This window comes from Cervus elaphus, chromosome 9, assembly GCF_910594005.1.
Source record: "Cervus elaphus chromosome 9, mCerEla1.1, whole genome shotgun sequence".
NCBI classification, from domain to species: domain Eukaryota; kingdom Metazoa; phylum Chordata; class Mammalia; order Artiodactyla; family Cervidae; genus Cervus; species Cervus elaphus.
The window spans coordinates 48337702-48356340 of NC_057823.1; the positions used below are offsets into that span (position 1 = coordinate 48337702).

The window sequence follows — 18639 nt, forward strand, 5'->3', positions numbered from 1 at the left end:
AAATAATAGCAAATGAAGCAACTGACAAAGAATTAATCTCCAAAATATACAAGCAATTCATGCAGTTCAATACCAGAAAAATAAGCAACCCAATCAAAACACAGGCCAAAGAACTAAACAGACATTTCTCCAAAGAAGACATACAGATGGCGAACAAACACATGAAAAGATGCTCAACATCACTCATTATCAGAGAAATGCTACTCAAAACCACAATAAGGTACCATCTCATGCCAGTCAGAATGGCTGCCATCAAAAAGTCTACAAACAATAAATGCTGGAGAGGGTGTGGAGAAAAGGGAACCATCTTACACTGTTGGTGGGATTGCAAACTAGTATGGCCACTATGGAGAACAGTGTGGCGATTTCTTACAAAACTGTAAACAGAACTGCCATATGACCCAGCAATCCCACTGCTGGGCATACACACTGAGGAAACCAGAATTGAAAGAGACACATGTACTCCAATATTCATTGCGGCACTCTTTACAATAGCTAGGACATGGAAGCAACCTAGATATCCATCAGCAGACGAATGGATAAGGAAGCAGTGGTACATACACACAGTGGAATATTACTCAGCTATAAAAAAAAGAACAGATTTTAGTCAGTTATAATGAGGTGGATGAAACTAGAGCTTATTATACAGCGTGAAGTAAGTCAGAAAGAGAAATGCCAATACAGTACATTAACACATATATATGGAATTTAGAAAGATGATAACGACAACCTTATATGCAAGACAACAAAACAGACACAGATGTGAAGAACAGACTTTCAGACTATGTGGGAAAAGGCAGGGGTGGGACAATAAGAGAGAATAGCACTGAAACATGTACATTACCATATGTAGAGATGACCAGTGCAAATTCAATGCATGAAGTAGGGCATGCTCTGGGTGCTCTGGGACAACCCAGAGGGATGAGGTAGAAAGGGAGTGGGAAGAGGGTTTAGGATGGTGGGACACATTTACACCCATGGCTGATTCATATTGATATATGGCAAAAACCACCACAATATTGTAAAGTAATTAGCCTCCAGTTAAAATAAATAAGTTTTTTTAAAAGGCAGGAAGAAAATGACTGCAATGACAATGAATGACACTGCATAATGATAAACAGGTCAATCCAACAAGAAGATATAATGTAAATATTTATGCACCAAACATAGGAGAAAATTAAGTATATAAAACAAATATTAACAGACCTAAAGGAAGAAATAGACAGCAACACAGTTACAATAGACTTTATACCCCACTTTCATCAATGGACAGATCTTCCTTACAGAAAATCAGTAAGAAAACACTGGCCTTAAAAAACATATTAAACCAGGTGGATTTAAAAGATACATACAGAATATTCCACCCGAAGCAACAGAATACACAGTCCCTCTCAAGTACACACACAACATTCTCCAGGACAGACTACATGAATGGCCACAAAACAAGTGTTAATAAATGTAAGAAATCATAAAATATCTTTTTTTGACCACAATGGTATAAAATCAGAAATCAATTATAGGAAGGAAACTGAAAAAAATCACAAATATGTGAAGGTTAAGCAACATGTTACTGAACAACCAATAGGAAGGAAACCAAGAGAAATTTAAAAAAAACCAAAACCTAGAAATGGATAAATTCCTAGAAACATACAACCTACCAAGAGTGTGTTGCGAAGAAACAGATAGTCTGAACAGACCAATTACTACTAAAGAGGTCAAATCAGTAATTAAAAACCTCTTAATAAACAAAAAATCCAGGATCAGACAGCTTCACTGGTGAATTCTACCAAAGATTTAAAGAAGGATTAATACATATCTTTCTCAAACTCTTACAAAATATAGAAGAGTCAGAAACACTCCCAAACTTATTTTACAAGGCCAGCATTATCCTACCAAAACAAGACAAGGACACCAAAATAAAATTAAAGGTCAATACCCCTAATGTACATAGATCAGAAATGCTCACCAAAATATTAGCAAATTGAACTCAACAATATATTAAAAAGATAATACACCATGATCAAGTGGAGCTTATTTCAGGGATGGGAAGATGGTCCAACGTCTGCAAATCCATCAATGTGATATACAAAATTCAACAATACATTAAAAAAATAATGCACCATGATCAAGTGGAGCTTACTTCAGGGATGGGAAGATGGTCCAACGTCTGTAAATCCATCAATGTGATACACAAAATTCAACAATACATTAAAAAGATAATGCACCATGATCAAGTGGAGCTTACTTCAGGGATGGAAAGATGGTCCAACATCTGCAAATCCATCAGTGTGATACACCATATCAACAAATGAAGGATAAAACTCATGATCATAACAATAGATACAGAAAAAGCAATTGAAAAACTTCAATATCTATTTGTGATGAAAATCCTTCAGCAAAGTAAGTACAGAAGAAGCATACCACAACATAATAAAGGCCATATATACCAAGCCCATAGCTAATATCAGATTCAATGGTGAAAAGCTGACAGCTTTTCCTTTAAGATTAGGAACAAGGCAAGGATGCACACTCTTGACACTTTTACTCAATGTAGTATTGGAAGTTCTAGCCACAGTAATCTGGCAAGAAAAAGAAAAGGAATCCAACTCAGAAAGAAAGAAGTAAAATTGTCACTATTTGAACATGACCATGATATTATATACAAAAAAACTCTAAAGTCTCCACCAAAAAAAAGTTAAAATAAATGAATTCAGTAAAGTTGCAGGACAAAAAAGTAAATACACAATTTTCTGTGGTGTTTCAAAACATACACTGATAATGAGCTATCATAAACAGAAATTAAGAAAACAATTTACGACCACATTAAAAGGAATAAAATACCAAGGATTATACTTAAACAAGGAGGTGAAAGTTCTGCATAGTGAAAACCATAAGACATTGATGAAAGAACTTAAACACACAAATAAATGGAAAGATATTCTATGCTCAAGGATTAGAAAAATGCCATTAAAATGTTCATACTACCCAAAGTAATTGACAGATCCATTACAATCCCTATCAAAATTCCAATGGTGAGAGATCTCTGCAAGATGGCAGAATAGAAGGGCCTGAGCTCACCTCCTCTCATGCAAACATCAGAATCAAAACCAACTGTTGAGCAACCAGTGACAATAAGATATTTTCAAAGAAAAGAAGAAGCCACAACAAGATGGTAGGAGAGGTGCTTTTGTGATATCATCAAATCCCAAACTTTAGCCAGACTCATCAAGAAAAAAAGGGAGAAGGCTCAAATCAATAAAATTAGAAATGAAAAAGAAGTTACAACAAACACTACGGAAATATAAAAAATCATAAGAGACTATTGCAAGCAACTATATGCCAGTGAAAACAAACAATCTAGAAGAAATGGACAATTCTTAGAAAGGTACAATCTCCCAAGACTGAACCAGGAAGAAATAGAAAATATGAATAGACCAATCACAAGTACTGAAATTGAAACTGTGATTTAAAAACTCCTGACACAAGTCCAGGACCACATGGCTTCACAGGTGAATTTTATTAAAAATTTAGAGGAAAATTAACACCCATCCTTCTCAAATTCTTCCAAAAAACTGCAGAGGAAGCAACACTCCCAAACTCACTTTACAAGGCTGCCATCACCCTGATACCAAAACCAGACAAAGGTATCACAGGAAAAGAAAATTACAGGCCAATATCACTGATGAATATAGATGTAAAAACCCTCAACAAAATACTAGCAAACCAACCCAACAATACATCAAAAGGATCATATGCCATGATTAGGTGGAATTTATCCCAGAGATGCAAGGATTTGTCAATATCTGCAAATCAATCACTGTGACATACTACATTAACAAACTGAAGAATAAAAACCATACGATCTCAACAGGTGCTGAAAAAGCTTTTGACAAAATTCAACACACATTTATGACTTAAAAAAAAAAAAAAAACTCCAGAAAGCGGGCATAGAGGGAACCTACTTCAACATAATACAGGCCATACACAACAAGTTCACAGCAAACATCATTTCATTTGTGAAAAACTGAAACCATTTCCTCTAAGACCAGGAACAAGGCAAAGGTGTCCACTCTCACCACTATTACTCAACACAGTTTTGGAAGCCCTAGCCACAGCAATCAGAGAAGAAAAAGAAATAAGAGGAATTCAAATTGAAAAAGAAGTAAAACTGTCACTGTTTGCCAATGACATGACAGTATACATAGAAAATCCTAAAGATGCCACCAGGAAACTACTACTGCTAATCAATGAATTTGGTAAAGTTGCGGAATACAAAATCAATGCATAGAAATGTTGCGTTCTTATACACTAACAATATAAGATCATAAAGAGAAATTAAGGAAACAATCCCATTTATCATTGCAACAAAAAGAATAAAATACCTAGGAATAAACATACCAAAGGAGGTAAAAACTTGTACTCAGAAAACTATAAGACACTGATGAAAGAAATTAAAGATGACCCAAACGGATAGTGAGATAGTCCATGTTCTTGGATTGGAAGAATCAATATTGCAAAAATGACTATACTACCCAAAGCAATCTACATGTTCAACACAATCCCTATCAAATCACCAACGGCATTTTTCACAGAATTAGAGCAAAAAATTTTATAATTTGTATGGAAACAGAAAAGATCTCAAATAGCCAAAGCAAGCTTAAGAAAGAAAAATGGAGCTGGAGGAAATCAGGCTCCTTCACTTCTGACTATAGTACAAAGCTAAGTCATCAAGACTGTGGTGCTGGCACAAAAACAGAAATATAGACCAATGGAACAGACTAGAAAGCTCAGAGATAAAGCCACACACTTAATCTCTGACAAAGGAGGCAAGAATATACAATGGAGAAAAGACAGTCTCTTCAATAAGCAGTGCTGGGAAAACTGGACAGCTATATGTAAAAGAATGAAATGAGAACATTCTCTAACACCACACTGAATGTCAAAGAATTGATGCTTTCAAATTGTGGTGCTGGAGAAGACCCTTGAGAGTCCCTTGGACAGCAAGTAAAACAAACCAGTCAATCCTAAAGGAAATCAGCCCCGACTATTCATTGGAAAGACTGATGCTGAAGCTGAAGCTCCAGTACTTTGGCTACCTGATGCAAAGAGCCAACTCACTGGAAAAGACCCTCATGCTGGGAAAGACTGAGGGCATGAGAAGGGGACGATGGAAGACGAGACAGTTGGATTGCATCATCAACTCAACAGACTTGAGTTTCAACAAACTCTGGGATATGATGAAGGAAAAGGAAGCCTGGTGTGCGGCAGGAAGTCCATGGGGTCACAAAGAGTCGGACATGACTGAGAGACTGAACAACAACAGAAATACCATACATAAAAATAAACTCCAAATGAATTAAAGACCTAAATATGAGACCTGGCACTATAAAACTATTAGAGGAAAACATCTGCAGAAGACTCTTTCACATAAATCACAGCAGATATTTTTTTTACCCACCTCCTAAGGAAAATAAAAACAAAACTAAACAAATGGGGCCTAATTAAATGTAAAAGCTTTTTGCACAAAGATAACCATAAATGAGACAAAAAGACAACTTCAGAATGGAAGAAAATATTTGGAAATGAAGCAATTGACAAAAGATTAATCTCCAAAATATACAAACAGCTCATGAAGCTCAATAACAAAAAAACAACCCAATCAAAAAATGGGCAGAAGACCTAAACAGACATTTCTCCAAAGAAGCCAACTATTGTCGTTTAGTCATTGAGTCATATCCAACTCTTCTGTGACCCCACGGACTGTAGTCTGCCAGGCTCCTCTGTCCACAGGATTTCCCAGGCAAGAATACTGAAGTAGGTTGCCATTTCCTTTTCCACGTGATCTTCCTGACCCAGAGACTGAACCCATGTTTCCTGCTTGGCAGGCAAACTCCTGCATTGTAGGCAAAGCTTTTTTTTTAACCACTGAGCCACTAGGAAGCCCATACAGATGGTCAAAAGGCACATGAAAAGATGCTCAACATAACCAATTATTACAGAAATGCAGATCAAAACCACAATGAGCTATCACTTCACATCAGTCAGAATGACCAAGCAGGGAACTCAGCTCAGTGCTCTGTGGTGACCTAGACAGATGAGGTGTGGGGGAGAGATGGAGGTCCAAGAGGAAAGGGATATATGTATACACAGCTTGTTCACTTTGTTGTACAGAAAAACGAACACAAAATTGCAGAGCAACTATACCCCAATTAAAAAAAATAAAAGAATAGGTATGTGTATAACAAAAATGACTTCACTGTACACCTGAAACTGATACAACAATGTAAATCAAATATGCTTCAATATAAGATTTAAAAGATAAAAATGTGCTATTAAATAATTTTATAAGAATGTATATATACACGTGTGTGTGTGTGTAACCGAATCACTGTGCTTTACAGGAGAAATTAACATTATAAATCAATAATACTTCAATTAAAAAAAAAGAAAACAGTAACATGTGAAAAAGATTCCAATGGCATTTTAAAAAGAAATAGAACAATCTTAAAATCTGTATGGAACTGTGAAAGACCCTCAACTATCCAAAGCAGTCTTGAAAAAGAACAACAAATCTGGAGGCATCATGTCCTCTCATTTCAAACTACATAGGAAAGCTGTAGTAATGAAAACAGTATGGTACTGGCACAAAATCAGACAATGGAACAGAATAACAAGCCCAGAAACAAACACAGGCATATATGGTCAACCAATTCACAACAAAGGAGCCAAAAATATACAATGAAGAAAGGACAGTGTCTTCAATAAATACTGTTGGGAAAATTCAACAAGCAATGGAAAAGAATAAAACTGCACCACTATCTTACACTATACACAAAAATTAACTCACTATAGACTAAAAACTTGAACGTAAGAGTTGAAACCATAAAACTCCATGAGGAAAATAGACAGTAAGCACTTTGGTATTTGTATTGGCAATGATTTTGGAGTTGATGCCAGAAGAGGCAACAAAAGCAAAAATAAATAAGTAGGTCTATATTAAACTACAAAGTTTCTACACAACAGAAGAAACAATCGACAAAATGAAAAGGCAATCTATGGACCTATATAAAAACTCCAACAACTCAAGAACTAAAAACGCAAGAGCACTTTTCCAAAGACACACAAATGGCCAACCAGTACATGAAAAGGTGCTCAACATCACTAGTCATGAGGGAAAATGCAAATCAAAACCATAATGATATAGCACCTCACACCTGTTAAGAGTGGCTATTATCATAATGACAGGAAATAAGTGTTGGTGAGGATGTAGAGAAATGGGAACCCTGGTACACTGTTGATAGGAACATAAATTGGAGTGGCCACGATGGAAAACATTGTGGAGGTTCCTCAAAAAATTAAAAATAGAACTACCACATGATTCAGCAATTCCACTTCTGAGTATTCATCCGAAGGAAACAAAAACACTAACTCAAAGGGATATAAGGGCTTCCCTGGTAGCTCAGCTGGTAAAGAATCCGCCTGCAATGCAGAACTGGGTTCGATTGCTGGGTCAGGAAGATCCACTAGAGAAGATAGGCTATCCACTCCAGTATTCTTGGGCTTCCCTGGTGGCTCAGCTGGTAAAGAATCTGCCTGCAATAGGATATATGCACTCCATGTTCATTGCAGCATTATGTGTAATAGCCAAGATATAGAAATATGGAAACAACCAGAATGGCCATCCATGGAAGAATGGATAAAAAGTATGACACACACACACCCCTATATAAACAAAAAGGAGTATTAATCAGTCATAAAAATGAAGGAAATTCTGCCATTCATGACAAAATGGATGGACCTTGACAGCGCTGCTAAGTAAAATAAGTCAGAGAAATTAAAATGCCATATATACCGTATAATCTCTCTTATATGTGGAATCTTAAAAAACAGTAACAGGAAAACCAACCTCACAGGAAAAAAAGATCAGATCTGTTACTAGGGGCAGAGGATTAGCGGAGGAGGGATTAGAGGAAAGTGGTCAAAAGGTACAAACTTCCAGTTATCAGATAAGTACTAGGAATGTAATATCCAACATGAGGACTATGGTCAACATTGCTGTATGAGACACAGGAAATTTGTTGAGAGCAGGTCCTAAGAGTTATCACAAGGAGAAAAAACATTTTTTTTGTATATGAGACGATGAATACTAACTATACAAATAGCTGAGAAAAGTGAAAGGCAAAGGAGAAAAGGAAAGAGATACCCACCTGAATGCAGAGTCCCAAAGAATAGCAAGGGGAAATAAGAAAGCATTCTTAAGTGAACAGTACAAAGAAATAGAGGAAAACAATAGAATAGGAAAGACTAGCGATCGCTTCAAGAAAATTAGAGATACCAAGGGAACATTTCATGCAAAGATGGGCACAATAAAGGACAGAAATGGTATGGACCCAACCGAAGCATAAGATATTTAGAAGAGGTGGCAGGAATACACAGAAGAACTATACAGAAAAGATCTTCATGATCTGCACACACAATGGTGTGATCACTCACCTAGAGTCAGACATCTTGGAGCATGAAGTCAAGTGGGCCTTAGGAAGCATCACTACAAACAAAGCTAGTGGAGGTGATGGAATTCCAGTTGAGCTATTTCAAATCCTAAAAAATGATGCTGTGAAAGTGCTGCACTCAATATGCCAGAAAATTGGGAAAACTCAGCAGTGTCCACAGGACTGAAAAAGGTCAGTTTTCATTCCAATCCCAAAAAAGGGCAATGCCAAGGAATTTTCAAGAGCACATAATTGCACTCATCTCACATGCCAGCAAGGTGATGCTCAAAATCCTTCAAGCTAGGCTTCAACAATACGTGAACCGAGAACTTCCAGATATACAAGCTGGATGTAGAAAAAGGCAGAGGAACCAGAGACCAAATTGCCAACATCCAATGGATCACAGAAAAAGCAAAGAATTCCAGGAAAACATCTACTTCTGTTTTGTTGACTATGCTGAACCCTTTGACTGTGTGGATCACAACTAACTGTGGAAAATTCTTAAAGAGACAGAAATACAAGACCACCTAATGTGCTTCCTGTGAAACCTGTATGCAGGTCCAGAAGCAACAGAACTGGACATGGAACAACAGATTGGTTCTAAATTGGGAAAGGAGTATGTCAAGGCTGTATATTGTCACCCTGCTTATTTAACTTACATACAGAGTACATCATGCAAAATGCCAGGCTGGATGAAGCACAAGCTGGGATCAAGATTGCCGGGAAAGATATCAATAACCTCAGATATGCAGATGACACCACCCTTATGGCAGAAAGCGAAGAGAACTAAAGAGCCTCTTGATGAAAGTGAAAGAGGAGAGTAAAAAAGCTGGCTTAAAACTCAACATTCAAAAAACTAAGATCATGACATCCAGTCCTATCATTTCATGGCAAAGAGATGGGGAAACAATGGAAACAGTGACAGACTTTATTTTGGGGGGCTCCAAAATCACTGCAGATGGTGACTGCAGCCATGAATTTAAAAGATATTTGCTCCTTGGAAGAAAAGTTATGACAAACCTAGACAGCGTATTAAAAGCAGAGACATTACTTTGCTGACAAAGGTCTGTACAGACAAAGCTATGATTGTTCCAATAGTCATGTACGGATGTGAGAGTTGGAACAAAAAGAAGGCTGAGCACTGAAGAATTGATGCTTTTGAACTGCGGTGTTGGAGAAGACCCTTGAGAGTCCCTTGGACTGACTGCAAGGAGATCAAACCAGTCAATCTTATAGGAAATCAATGCTGAATATTCACGGAAAGGACTGATGCTGAAAACTGAAGCTCCAATACTTTGGCCACCTGATGGGAAGTGCCAACTCATTGGAAAAGACCCTGATGCTGGGAAAGATTAAAGGCAGGAGGAGAGGGGACGACAGAAGATGAGGGGGTTGGATGGCATTACCAGTGCAAGGGACACGAGTTTAAGTAAACTCCAGGAGATGGTGCAGGACAGGGAAGCCTGGCGTGCTGCAGTCCACAGGGTCACAAAGAGTCAGACACAACTGAGCAACAAAATTATAGTAAGCATTTTACGATATATGTAAGTCAAAGCATGCTGTATACCTTACATGTATCAGTGCTTTATGTCAATGGTAATTCAATACAAGAAAAAGAATGCTGTAGAAGTTAAGAGGTAGAAATTATAAAAAGAATATAGATCATGAATGTACACACAAATTTAACGAGAGGCCAGAATGTGGTATTAAACAATTTTTTTAAGCTGTTGCCCCACTCACCCTGCAGTGCGCAGCTTTGCAGCCCTCCACCATCAGGCCTGGGGGATTCTGCCTGGAGAAGAGGTCCACAGTCACAGGACACACAAGTGACACTATGTTTGAACCTTCAAGTCCTGCATTTGAGTCCTGGTCTACTGGCTGAGAAGCCTTAAGTAAACAGTTCACCTTCCCTAAGACTTGCCTTCCTCATCAGTAAAGGCAGAAGAACTGACTAAAGGAGTGGCCAAGGCCAAAAAAGAGGCAAACAGTGTGCAAGATAGGCCATTCCTTCCCAGTTCTCACAGTCTATCCACCTGGAAACCAACACCTGCCTCTTCCTTGTAAGGTTTGCAGCCCATGCTTCAAGGGTGCTTCAGGTCTGCACAGCTGCCTCAGGAGACGTCATAGTAAGTGTGCCGTAAGTTTTCCCAAGGTCTGCAGTCTGAGATTATGTCTCTTTCTCACTTTTTGGTATTAAGATGCCCTTTCTTACAGGAAATGGTGATAGTATGTGGCAAGTTCTTTTCATATCCTGGCCCAAGGGGGACAAAAGAGAGCAAGCAATACTTTGTCAATCTCCACAATGATTGACAGTTTGGAAATTCATATTGTTTTACAAATCCAAATGCTCCATGTATTGTGCATACACCCAATTTTGTTTTCAGCAGCAGAAAAACCTGTAAGGTCAGAGTCAGCAGGAGGTGTACTTAAGAATCTGTAGATGTGAGTAGGCCCAAAAGACTTGTGTGAAATTATCAACCCAAGATTACCTCGGCCAAGTCTCATCTGCTCTGATGTTTGAATCTCTGGAAATTTCATTAAAAAGTCAGCAAAATTTTGCAAGGATGGCAGCTTCTCAAAAGAACCCATCCCTTTCTTTGGCATCCCTTACCAGAACATTCATCCCTCATTTGCAGTTTAAAATATTTCTCAAAAAAGAAAGAGGCACTCTCCCAAAATCATCTTGGGCTTTTCGCCAGGCAAAAAGGAGCAAGTGTATTTTCTTGATCAAGGAGAGTGATTCACACATGAGGGTGGAGTTCAGTTGAGGCGGTAGCATGGATATATATTTGAAAAATCTGAGGTGAGATAACTTTTTATCAGAATTTTTGGCAAAAATTATCTTCTTGGTGATGCCCTAAAGATTATCCTGTGAATCTTGGTGAGTCTTCTGACAAGGAGGCTCAACCTAGAAGATTTAGGCATAAATAGTTTCCTTTGACTCTTTGGTCTTTTATTTTGAGAAAGGTCCCCAAGTTTCTATGATGTGCTGGGGACCCCACATGAAGGCCTGTCCCCTTCTCTCTGGGAGGAGTCTGGTGTGCTCCCATCCTGTGCAGGAGCTCTCTTCTCTGTCACGGGAATGCCTAGACACCTCCTCCTGCAAGTGTTGCCTAACCAGAGAAGCCTCCCCTGACCACCTAAGTAAGGCGACGCTGCCCTCCCGTCACTCCACCTTACCAGGGTCAGAGAACCACTCGCCCCCCCACCCTGCTTCTGTAGTGACTCTGCCTCCCTCACCGAGCGCCGAGGCGCTGTACCCTCACCACCGAGAGGAGGAACAGGCACGCGCTGACGAGAAAACACGGTCGCACGTTATGCGTCTTCCTTCAACAACTCAAGTGTCAAACGTGAGAACAATAAGGCCACTTTCACACTTTCTTAATGGGATAATACGCTGTATATGTGAGTAACGGCCATCAAGGTTAAAAATACACTGTCTCCTTCAGCAAGTCCACCTGGAGGACTTTCTCCTACACATGCACTTGCACACAGAGACCCAGGCACAGTGATGGCCACTATGGCACGGTTTCTCAGAATGGACACAAGGAACAATCCAGAGAACTGGGTACACTGGTTCTGTCTACAGTATCAGTAACTGGGGTCACACCATGAGATACTAAAGCAGCTCACACGCCAAGATGAACAAGAACTGCCAAGGGAGTAAGAGCAACAGCTGACGTGTGCCAGACACTGCTGCATGCACTCCACATGGATTCCCTTTTAAGCTTCCCAACCACCCTGCGACATACCTCCAGTTTACAGATGAGGAAACTGAGATGCTACAGAAATAAACTTTCCAAAGTCACACAGCCTCAGGAACTATCAGAACTGGAATACAAAGCTGGCACCAGTAACCACTGAAGCCACACTGCCAAATCATTGGGGAATAAGATTCATATAAATATATATATATGTATAGATGTATGTGTGTATATATATATATTTGTGTGTATGTATATATATATTTAAAGCTAGTAGGATGGGGAAGACTTTATATATCCGTATGCTTTCATGTGCTTAGACTTTCTCAAAGGGTGCATGAAAACTCTGCTCTGGGGAGAAGTGGGAGTACTGTGGGGAGAGTGAGATTTTATTACCACATACTCTTTCATACCATCTAAACTCACACACACTACCCACACAAATATTAATTAAAGTCACTAAACTGTAGGGCTGTAATGGAACCCATTGTTTCACAGAGGTGGGGGTAAACTGAGGCACAGAGTCGCCGGAGGCCACCCAATTAGAAGGAGAAACCCCAAGGCACTTGCAAGGACCCCGGACGCCCAGCGCCCGGTGGGTTGTGTTGCCTTCTCTAACAGTTTCCACTATAGCTGACTCAGCTGTCACAACTGGAGACTTTCAAAACCTTCCAATTACATAGAATTGGGGGAAAAATTATGATTTGTAATTCAAGTGTTGACACTTGAAAAATACCAACTCCCTTTCACTACAACTGCTTTAGCATGTTACTAAGGCTTTTTCTGCATGTCTCTGGAAAGGTTATTTTCAGAACATTCCACTTAAACCTGGAGATGCAGGGTTCTCTGCTGTTTCTGGGAGCTGACACCACAATTTACATTAAACAAATGTTTTGAAAATTAGCTGTTCACGGTTCCAATTTCAGCTTCCCCCAGGGTTTAATGTTAGCCAAATACTGGTACAGTAAGCAGACAATGTGTTTTATTGTGTAGAAGAAAAACAGACCACCATAACAGACTTCCTGCTTTTGTAATCAAGGGAGAAGTTGAGTGTTCAAGTGATTATTGGCATATGGTTATTAGAAACACCGAGTTCCAAATATAGCTACTAGAAGCTAAAGACATCACACACACATGCCCTCTGTATTTCGAGTCCAAAAAGAAAGAAAAAGCATTCCTAATGTTTGGTAAGTTGTGAAAGTTCATAAAGTCATGGGGCAAAAACTATGGCAGAAGACTGGGGGTGATAGGGAGTGAGGTTCAACCCAGGATTGCCAGACACACTAGGGTTGAAGAGGTGCTCAAACATCAAGAAGCAGCGGCCGGCGTGAGCAAGGCCACACTCTGGCCACGGTGCAGGAAGGCTATGTGGAGGGATGCAGTTCTGCCCCTACTGGCCCCTGCTCTGTGGGCAGCCAGCTTCCTGAGGCCCACAATCAAGAGATGATAGACTTGGCATCTCTGTTTTCTTTTTTAACATTTAAAGAGGGATGCACAGGCACTTTCCTCGCTTGCCCTGTCCTGCCCCTCCCCACAAATCCAAGTGTTGTAAGGGAAAAAAGAAACAGTTCAATCTGCTAATTTTATAGTTAGCAGGAATGAGTAACAGCATTCTGTGAAATCCCCTGCCTGCCCCGAGCCTGCCCCAAGCCTCCTCCAGGACTTGTGAGCTAGGTGGAGTGCAGTGTCTGGAAATAACTTACAGGACACTCTCCAGTATTAGGTTTCTCTCTCAAAGAGGTGGGAGTGATTCTGAGCCTGGTGGGTGGGGTGGGGTGGGGTGGGGTTAGGAGGCTCTGTGGGCAAGAAGAATTTAGATTTTGTAGTTTTCAGGGAAGTGTTTGAAGACTGAAGGCAGAAGGGGATGGCAGATGATGAGATGGCATCACTGACTCAAGGGACATGAGTTTGAGCAAGCTCCAGGAGTTGGTGATGGACAGGGAAGCCTGGCATTCTGCAGTCCATAGGGTTGCAAAGAGTCAGACACAAATGAGTGACTGAACTGAGGGAATGAGGGAAGTGATTGTCTACATACAGAAGGGTGAACAAAAAATATAGCCTCTTAATACCTTAACTAAAGAGTCCACGAACAGTGTGGGTGGGAGGTTAGAGGTCTCAGAAGGTGCCCCCTACATTTGGTGAAGGCCTGCCTGATCTTTGGACGGGCTTGGAGGAGGGGACATGCTGGGAGGGTGGGCTGGTGTGTGGCTCTGGGTCAGGGCTCCTGGACCTGTCCAGGGAAGGTGTCTCACCATCTCACTCCAGTGAGGGCTCTGGTAAAAATGTCCTGACACTGACACTGCATTAGACCCCTCACGGCATTTCCAAGGGGATATGACTTACAAAATAGGAAAGCCACCTTCTGCCACAAAGAATCTCCTCTTAGTCTGGCTGGGGGCCGGAAGGATGACTCCTGAGAGGACAGCACAGGGCAGGGCAGCCTTCAGATTCCATTTTACTAAACACAGAGCAGCACTGGTCCTAGCTTGCTGGTACTGGAGTCTGTGACAACAGCTGAGAGGCAGGGCCCAGCAAGGAGAACAGAGAACATGTGTCCCAGTTCCCCTGGAGTCTCAGACAGGTGAGTACAACCAGTTATATGCGTGGACCTCCCGAGGGAGGACAAGCCAGATCCTGGCTTGGGATCAGTTGGCCCGCCCTACTCCATAAGACATTAGGTCACACTCACGAGAAGGTTTCACTCCCCACAAGATCAGCACCGATGGCCTAGTCTCAGTTCAAACCGGGTCTGGCAGGAGGCGCCCAGACAACGCATCCATTTTCCTCCTTAACAAGGCAATCATTTCAAAGAGCTAACTGAACCATTCCTGCTACAACAGGCTTGGAAGAGGACACGAAGCCATGGCAACATGACGCCAGTTCTGAGCATATCAACGGTAAGCACTGCAGCAGGCACCTCTGGGCAGGACTTGACAGCTGCTCCCACAGGGAAGCTCCTGCACTCACAGAGGCATGCACAGCTCCTCGAAGGGCAGGCACCGTCCCTTCCAGCCTGGGGCTATCTGCCCCAGCACCTCCCCACATCACCTCTGCCTAGGGAAATCTAGTTTCCCACCTGCATCCAGACTCTGTCCACTTGAGCTGGACTAGCTGTTGTCAGCTCCATTTGCTTCCATAGGCCCCCACCCCAAGAGGGGCATGAGCCCTCACCAGGAGGGGGCACCCTTGTGACCCCACCCACCTGCACCTGCCTGGACCCACACCTCACACATTGCTGCCAAATCACAAACTCACCTTGGATTTCCGGGCCCCTTTCTTGCCCCCTGTTTTCTTAGACACGGGCTTCTTCTGGGACGGAGACTTGGCCTTTTTGGCTGGGGGTGGCGTGATGATGGCTTCCAACTTCCCTTTGGATCCTCGTTTCTTCGCTAGCAACTCTGGATGGATGTTTGGTAACACACCCCCACTGGCTATGGTGACTCCTTTTAGCAGCTTGCAGGAAAACCAAATGAGCAGATGGTGAGCCAGACCACCCCTTCCATGACCTTCAAGAAGTCAGTCCTCCCCACCCATGCTCCTGCTCTTGGTTGGCAGAACTCTCTCCTCTATGGCATCTACAAGGATGCTAACAGGACCCTGGCTCACTACACAGGGAGCAGGCCTTCAGACTCCTTCACTTGGGTGGAGTTTCCAAACCATCTTTCTTCCAGGAGAGTCAAATATCTTTCTTCATTCTCCCCACCCCCAACCAATAAAGTCTTGGGGACAAATTGCCATGGGCGGTGGGGGTAGGGCAGGGGAGTGGCTAATAGTCACAAGCAGTCCACACCCTCGACAGCCAGCCAAACACCACCCTCCCTCCGGATATACAGCTCTTCGGCCGCAAGACTGCCTGCTGGGGTGTCTGGGTGGGGGAGGCAGAGGAGAGCCCCATACCTGATTCAGCTCTTCATCGTTGGCCACAGCCAGCAGGATGTGCCGGGGCGTGACCCTGCCCTTCTTGTTGTCTCTTGCCGCGTTGCCAGCCAGCTCCAGAATCTCCGCTTTGGGGAGAGGAGAGGAAGGGCATGTGGTCACATTATAGCATCAGAGAGCTGTGTGCACCCTCCCGAATCCCGTTCTTGGTGTCGGGAAGGGGAGCAGGCAGCAGTGTCCCAACCCTACCCTGAGCCATGAAGCTGCAGGCGGTCTGCCTGGAAATACTCGGTGGCAAGTCACAAAGGTGTTGAGAGGCAAAGCTGAGGGGGATAAGGGAGACCCCTGGTCCAACCCCTTTGTTGTGGATGTGCAAAACTGAGGTTTAGAGAGGAGAAAGGACAACCAGCTAAAGGCCCTCAGTGAGGAGTAAGTGGTAGAGCTCAGATGTGAATTCTCTTCCCAGAACAAGGCTGCTCGCAGTCAGCATGCCGGATATCATCAGCATCAACCCCATGGGGCCAGCAGTGGGGCCCCTGAGCTAGGAGTCATGCAGGGGTTTCTGTGAAGTCAGGGGGAGGTGGCATGTTACTCAGTACATTTCTGTTAACAGAATCAATGTTGAATGCCTGCACACTCAGATTCAAAACTAGAAGGATATGACTGCACCCTTTACAAAGTCAACACCATAAAAACATAAAAGAAAAGAGGTGGGATGTAGTAGATTAAAAGAGGCTACACAGACACAACAGCCAGATACAAAGTGTCAATACTCAATGGGATCCTGATTGCTAAAAAAGTTACAAAGTCATTCTGGAGACAATTGAGGAGATTTGAATGTAGGCTGGATAGTAGACACAAAGGAATTACTGATTTTCTTGGGTGTGGTAACAGTATTACCACTCTGAAGGGAGCATCTTGTCCTTAGGAGATACATGCTAAAGTATTTAGGGGTGAAGGGCCCTGGTGTCTGCAATTTACTCAAATAATTCTGAAAAAAAGTCTACAGAGGAAAACAAATGTGGTGAAATGTTAACAGTTGTTAAATCCAACTGTGACGTGAGAGAGTAAGACATCAAGAGTTCCTCTCTCAATATTCTGTATATTTGACATTTTCCACAAAATAATTAAGAACCCAGAAGGAGATGAGCCTGATCTATAGGTGGTGCTAAGTTAGAGATTGCTGACCAGTCTTTTGGGACAAGGTCTCAGCAGACAAGACGACAGGTCTCCAAAAGCACCAAAGATGGGAGAAATGAGGAAATGCCCTTCAGTAAGAGATTTTTTTCCCTCCTTGGTGGCCTAGTTCTCTTTGTTAACTGTCAACCTCATTACTTTTGTCTCATTTTCTTAATGAGAAATGCAGACTATCCCCAAATGTATCTTACATCCCCACTTCTGCAATTCTGTCCACACCACAGCCCTGCCTGCAACATCCATCTAGCCCACCCTTCTGGGCTCAACTCAAGTCTGGCCTCTTCCTAGTACTAAAGGATTTATAATATTCAAAGTTATGTTGTAAACACTAGACTTATCCAGCAAAGTTAAAACTTGGCATCATTATAAAATAACTGCAGGAAAAAAATTTAGCTACATTAAAATCACGTATTTAAAATTTACAATATTACATGGTTTACCCTGGAGAAGGAAACAGCAACCCACACTGGTATTCTTGCCTGGAGAATCCCATGGACAGAGGAGCCTAATGGGCTACAGTCCATGGGGTCACAAGAGTCTGACACAACTTAGTGACTAAACCTATGTGGTTTACAATGTTAAACCATTGTTACAACCGAAACCAATGCAAAAATGAGTCTGTGTGTCAAACTGAACAGCTGCTTGGCTACCTATAGCTGGATCAGGAGGGTTCCCCTCAATCCAAGGCAGGAATTCAATAATCTGATGATGATAAGTGGACACCAGAGGCACCTGAAGCTCTGCCCGCTTGATGCTCCCAGATCACAGGGATCCTTATGTGCATGTGCTTGAAAGGCACACATGCAGGTCACTAGAGTGAGGCCCAGGGAGGAAGGGGATATAATCAGTACATCTCCCACCCTCATACGTTAGCTCCAACAGGACTGTTCCCCAAACAGTCCGAGGACCAGGATCCCCTGTCAATTTCACTGAAGCTTCTCTGTAACTGATGGTTGGCTGCGTGTGCTGAAGCCCAGAGGAGATGACCCTATCATGGCCAAGCAAGAGTGTTTGGGATGCCTGAGTGACCTGATGTCCAGCTGCAGAAATGAGCCCAGCTTGGCCTCCACTCTGCCCCGTTCATGGAGGAGGCAGTATAACTGCAACACTATTGTCCAACTCACCGCCTGGAGGAAGCCAAGCAGGAGCCCAGACCCTGAGAGTCAGGGCACAGGAAGGAGAGCCAGCCACAGCCAGCCCATGTGGCAGGAAGGCTGGAGAGGGGCTGCTGGCACCACTAGGCTGTAGCCCACTTGGCTGGCTTCCTGATCTCTACCACCCCCTCACCTCCCCAGCCTTTCTCCACTTTGAGGCCACAGGAAACATGGGGCCATCACTATCTACAGCAGGAATATACAGAAGGAGGCTAGGGG

General features: G+C 42.2%; 1 protein-coding gene across 8 annotated transcripts in view; it reads right to left on the minus strand.

Moving 5' to 3' along the window:
* Positions 1 to 18639, minus strand: part of LOC122700152 (core histone macro-H2A.1) — a 79520-nt gene that overhangs the window by 31520 nt on the left and 29361 nt on the right. For all 8 annotated transcript variants that reach the window (XM_043912822.1, XM_043912823.1, XM_043912824.1 and 5 more), the window contains exons 3-4: positions 16091 to 16197; positions 15449 to 15646 (exon numbers count right to left, since the gene is read on the minus strand). In XM_043912822.1, the coding sequence (XP_043768757.1) occupies positions 15449 to 15646; positions 16091 to 16197 (305 nt within the window). The remainder of the gene's footprint in view (positions 1 to 15448; positions 15647 to 16090; positions 16198 to 18639) is intronic.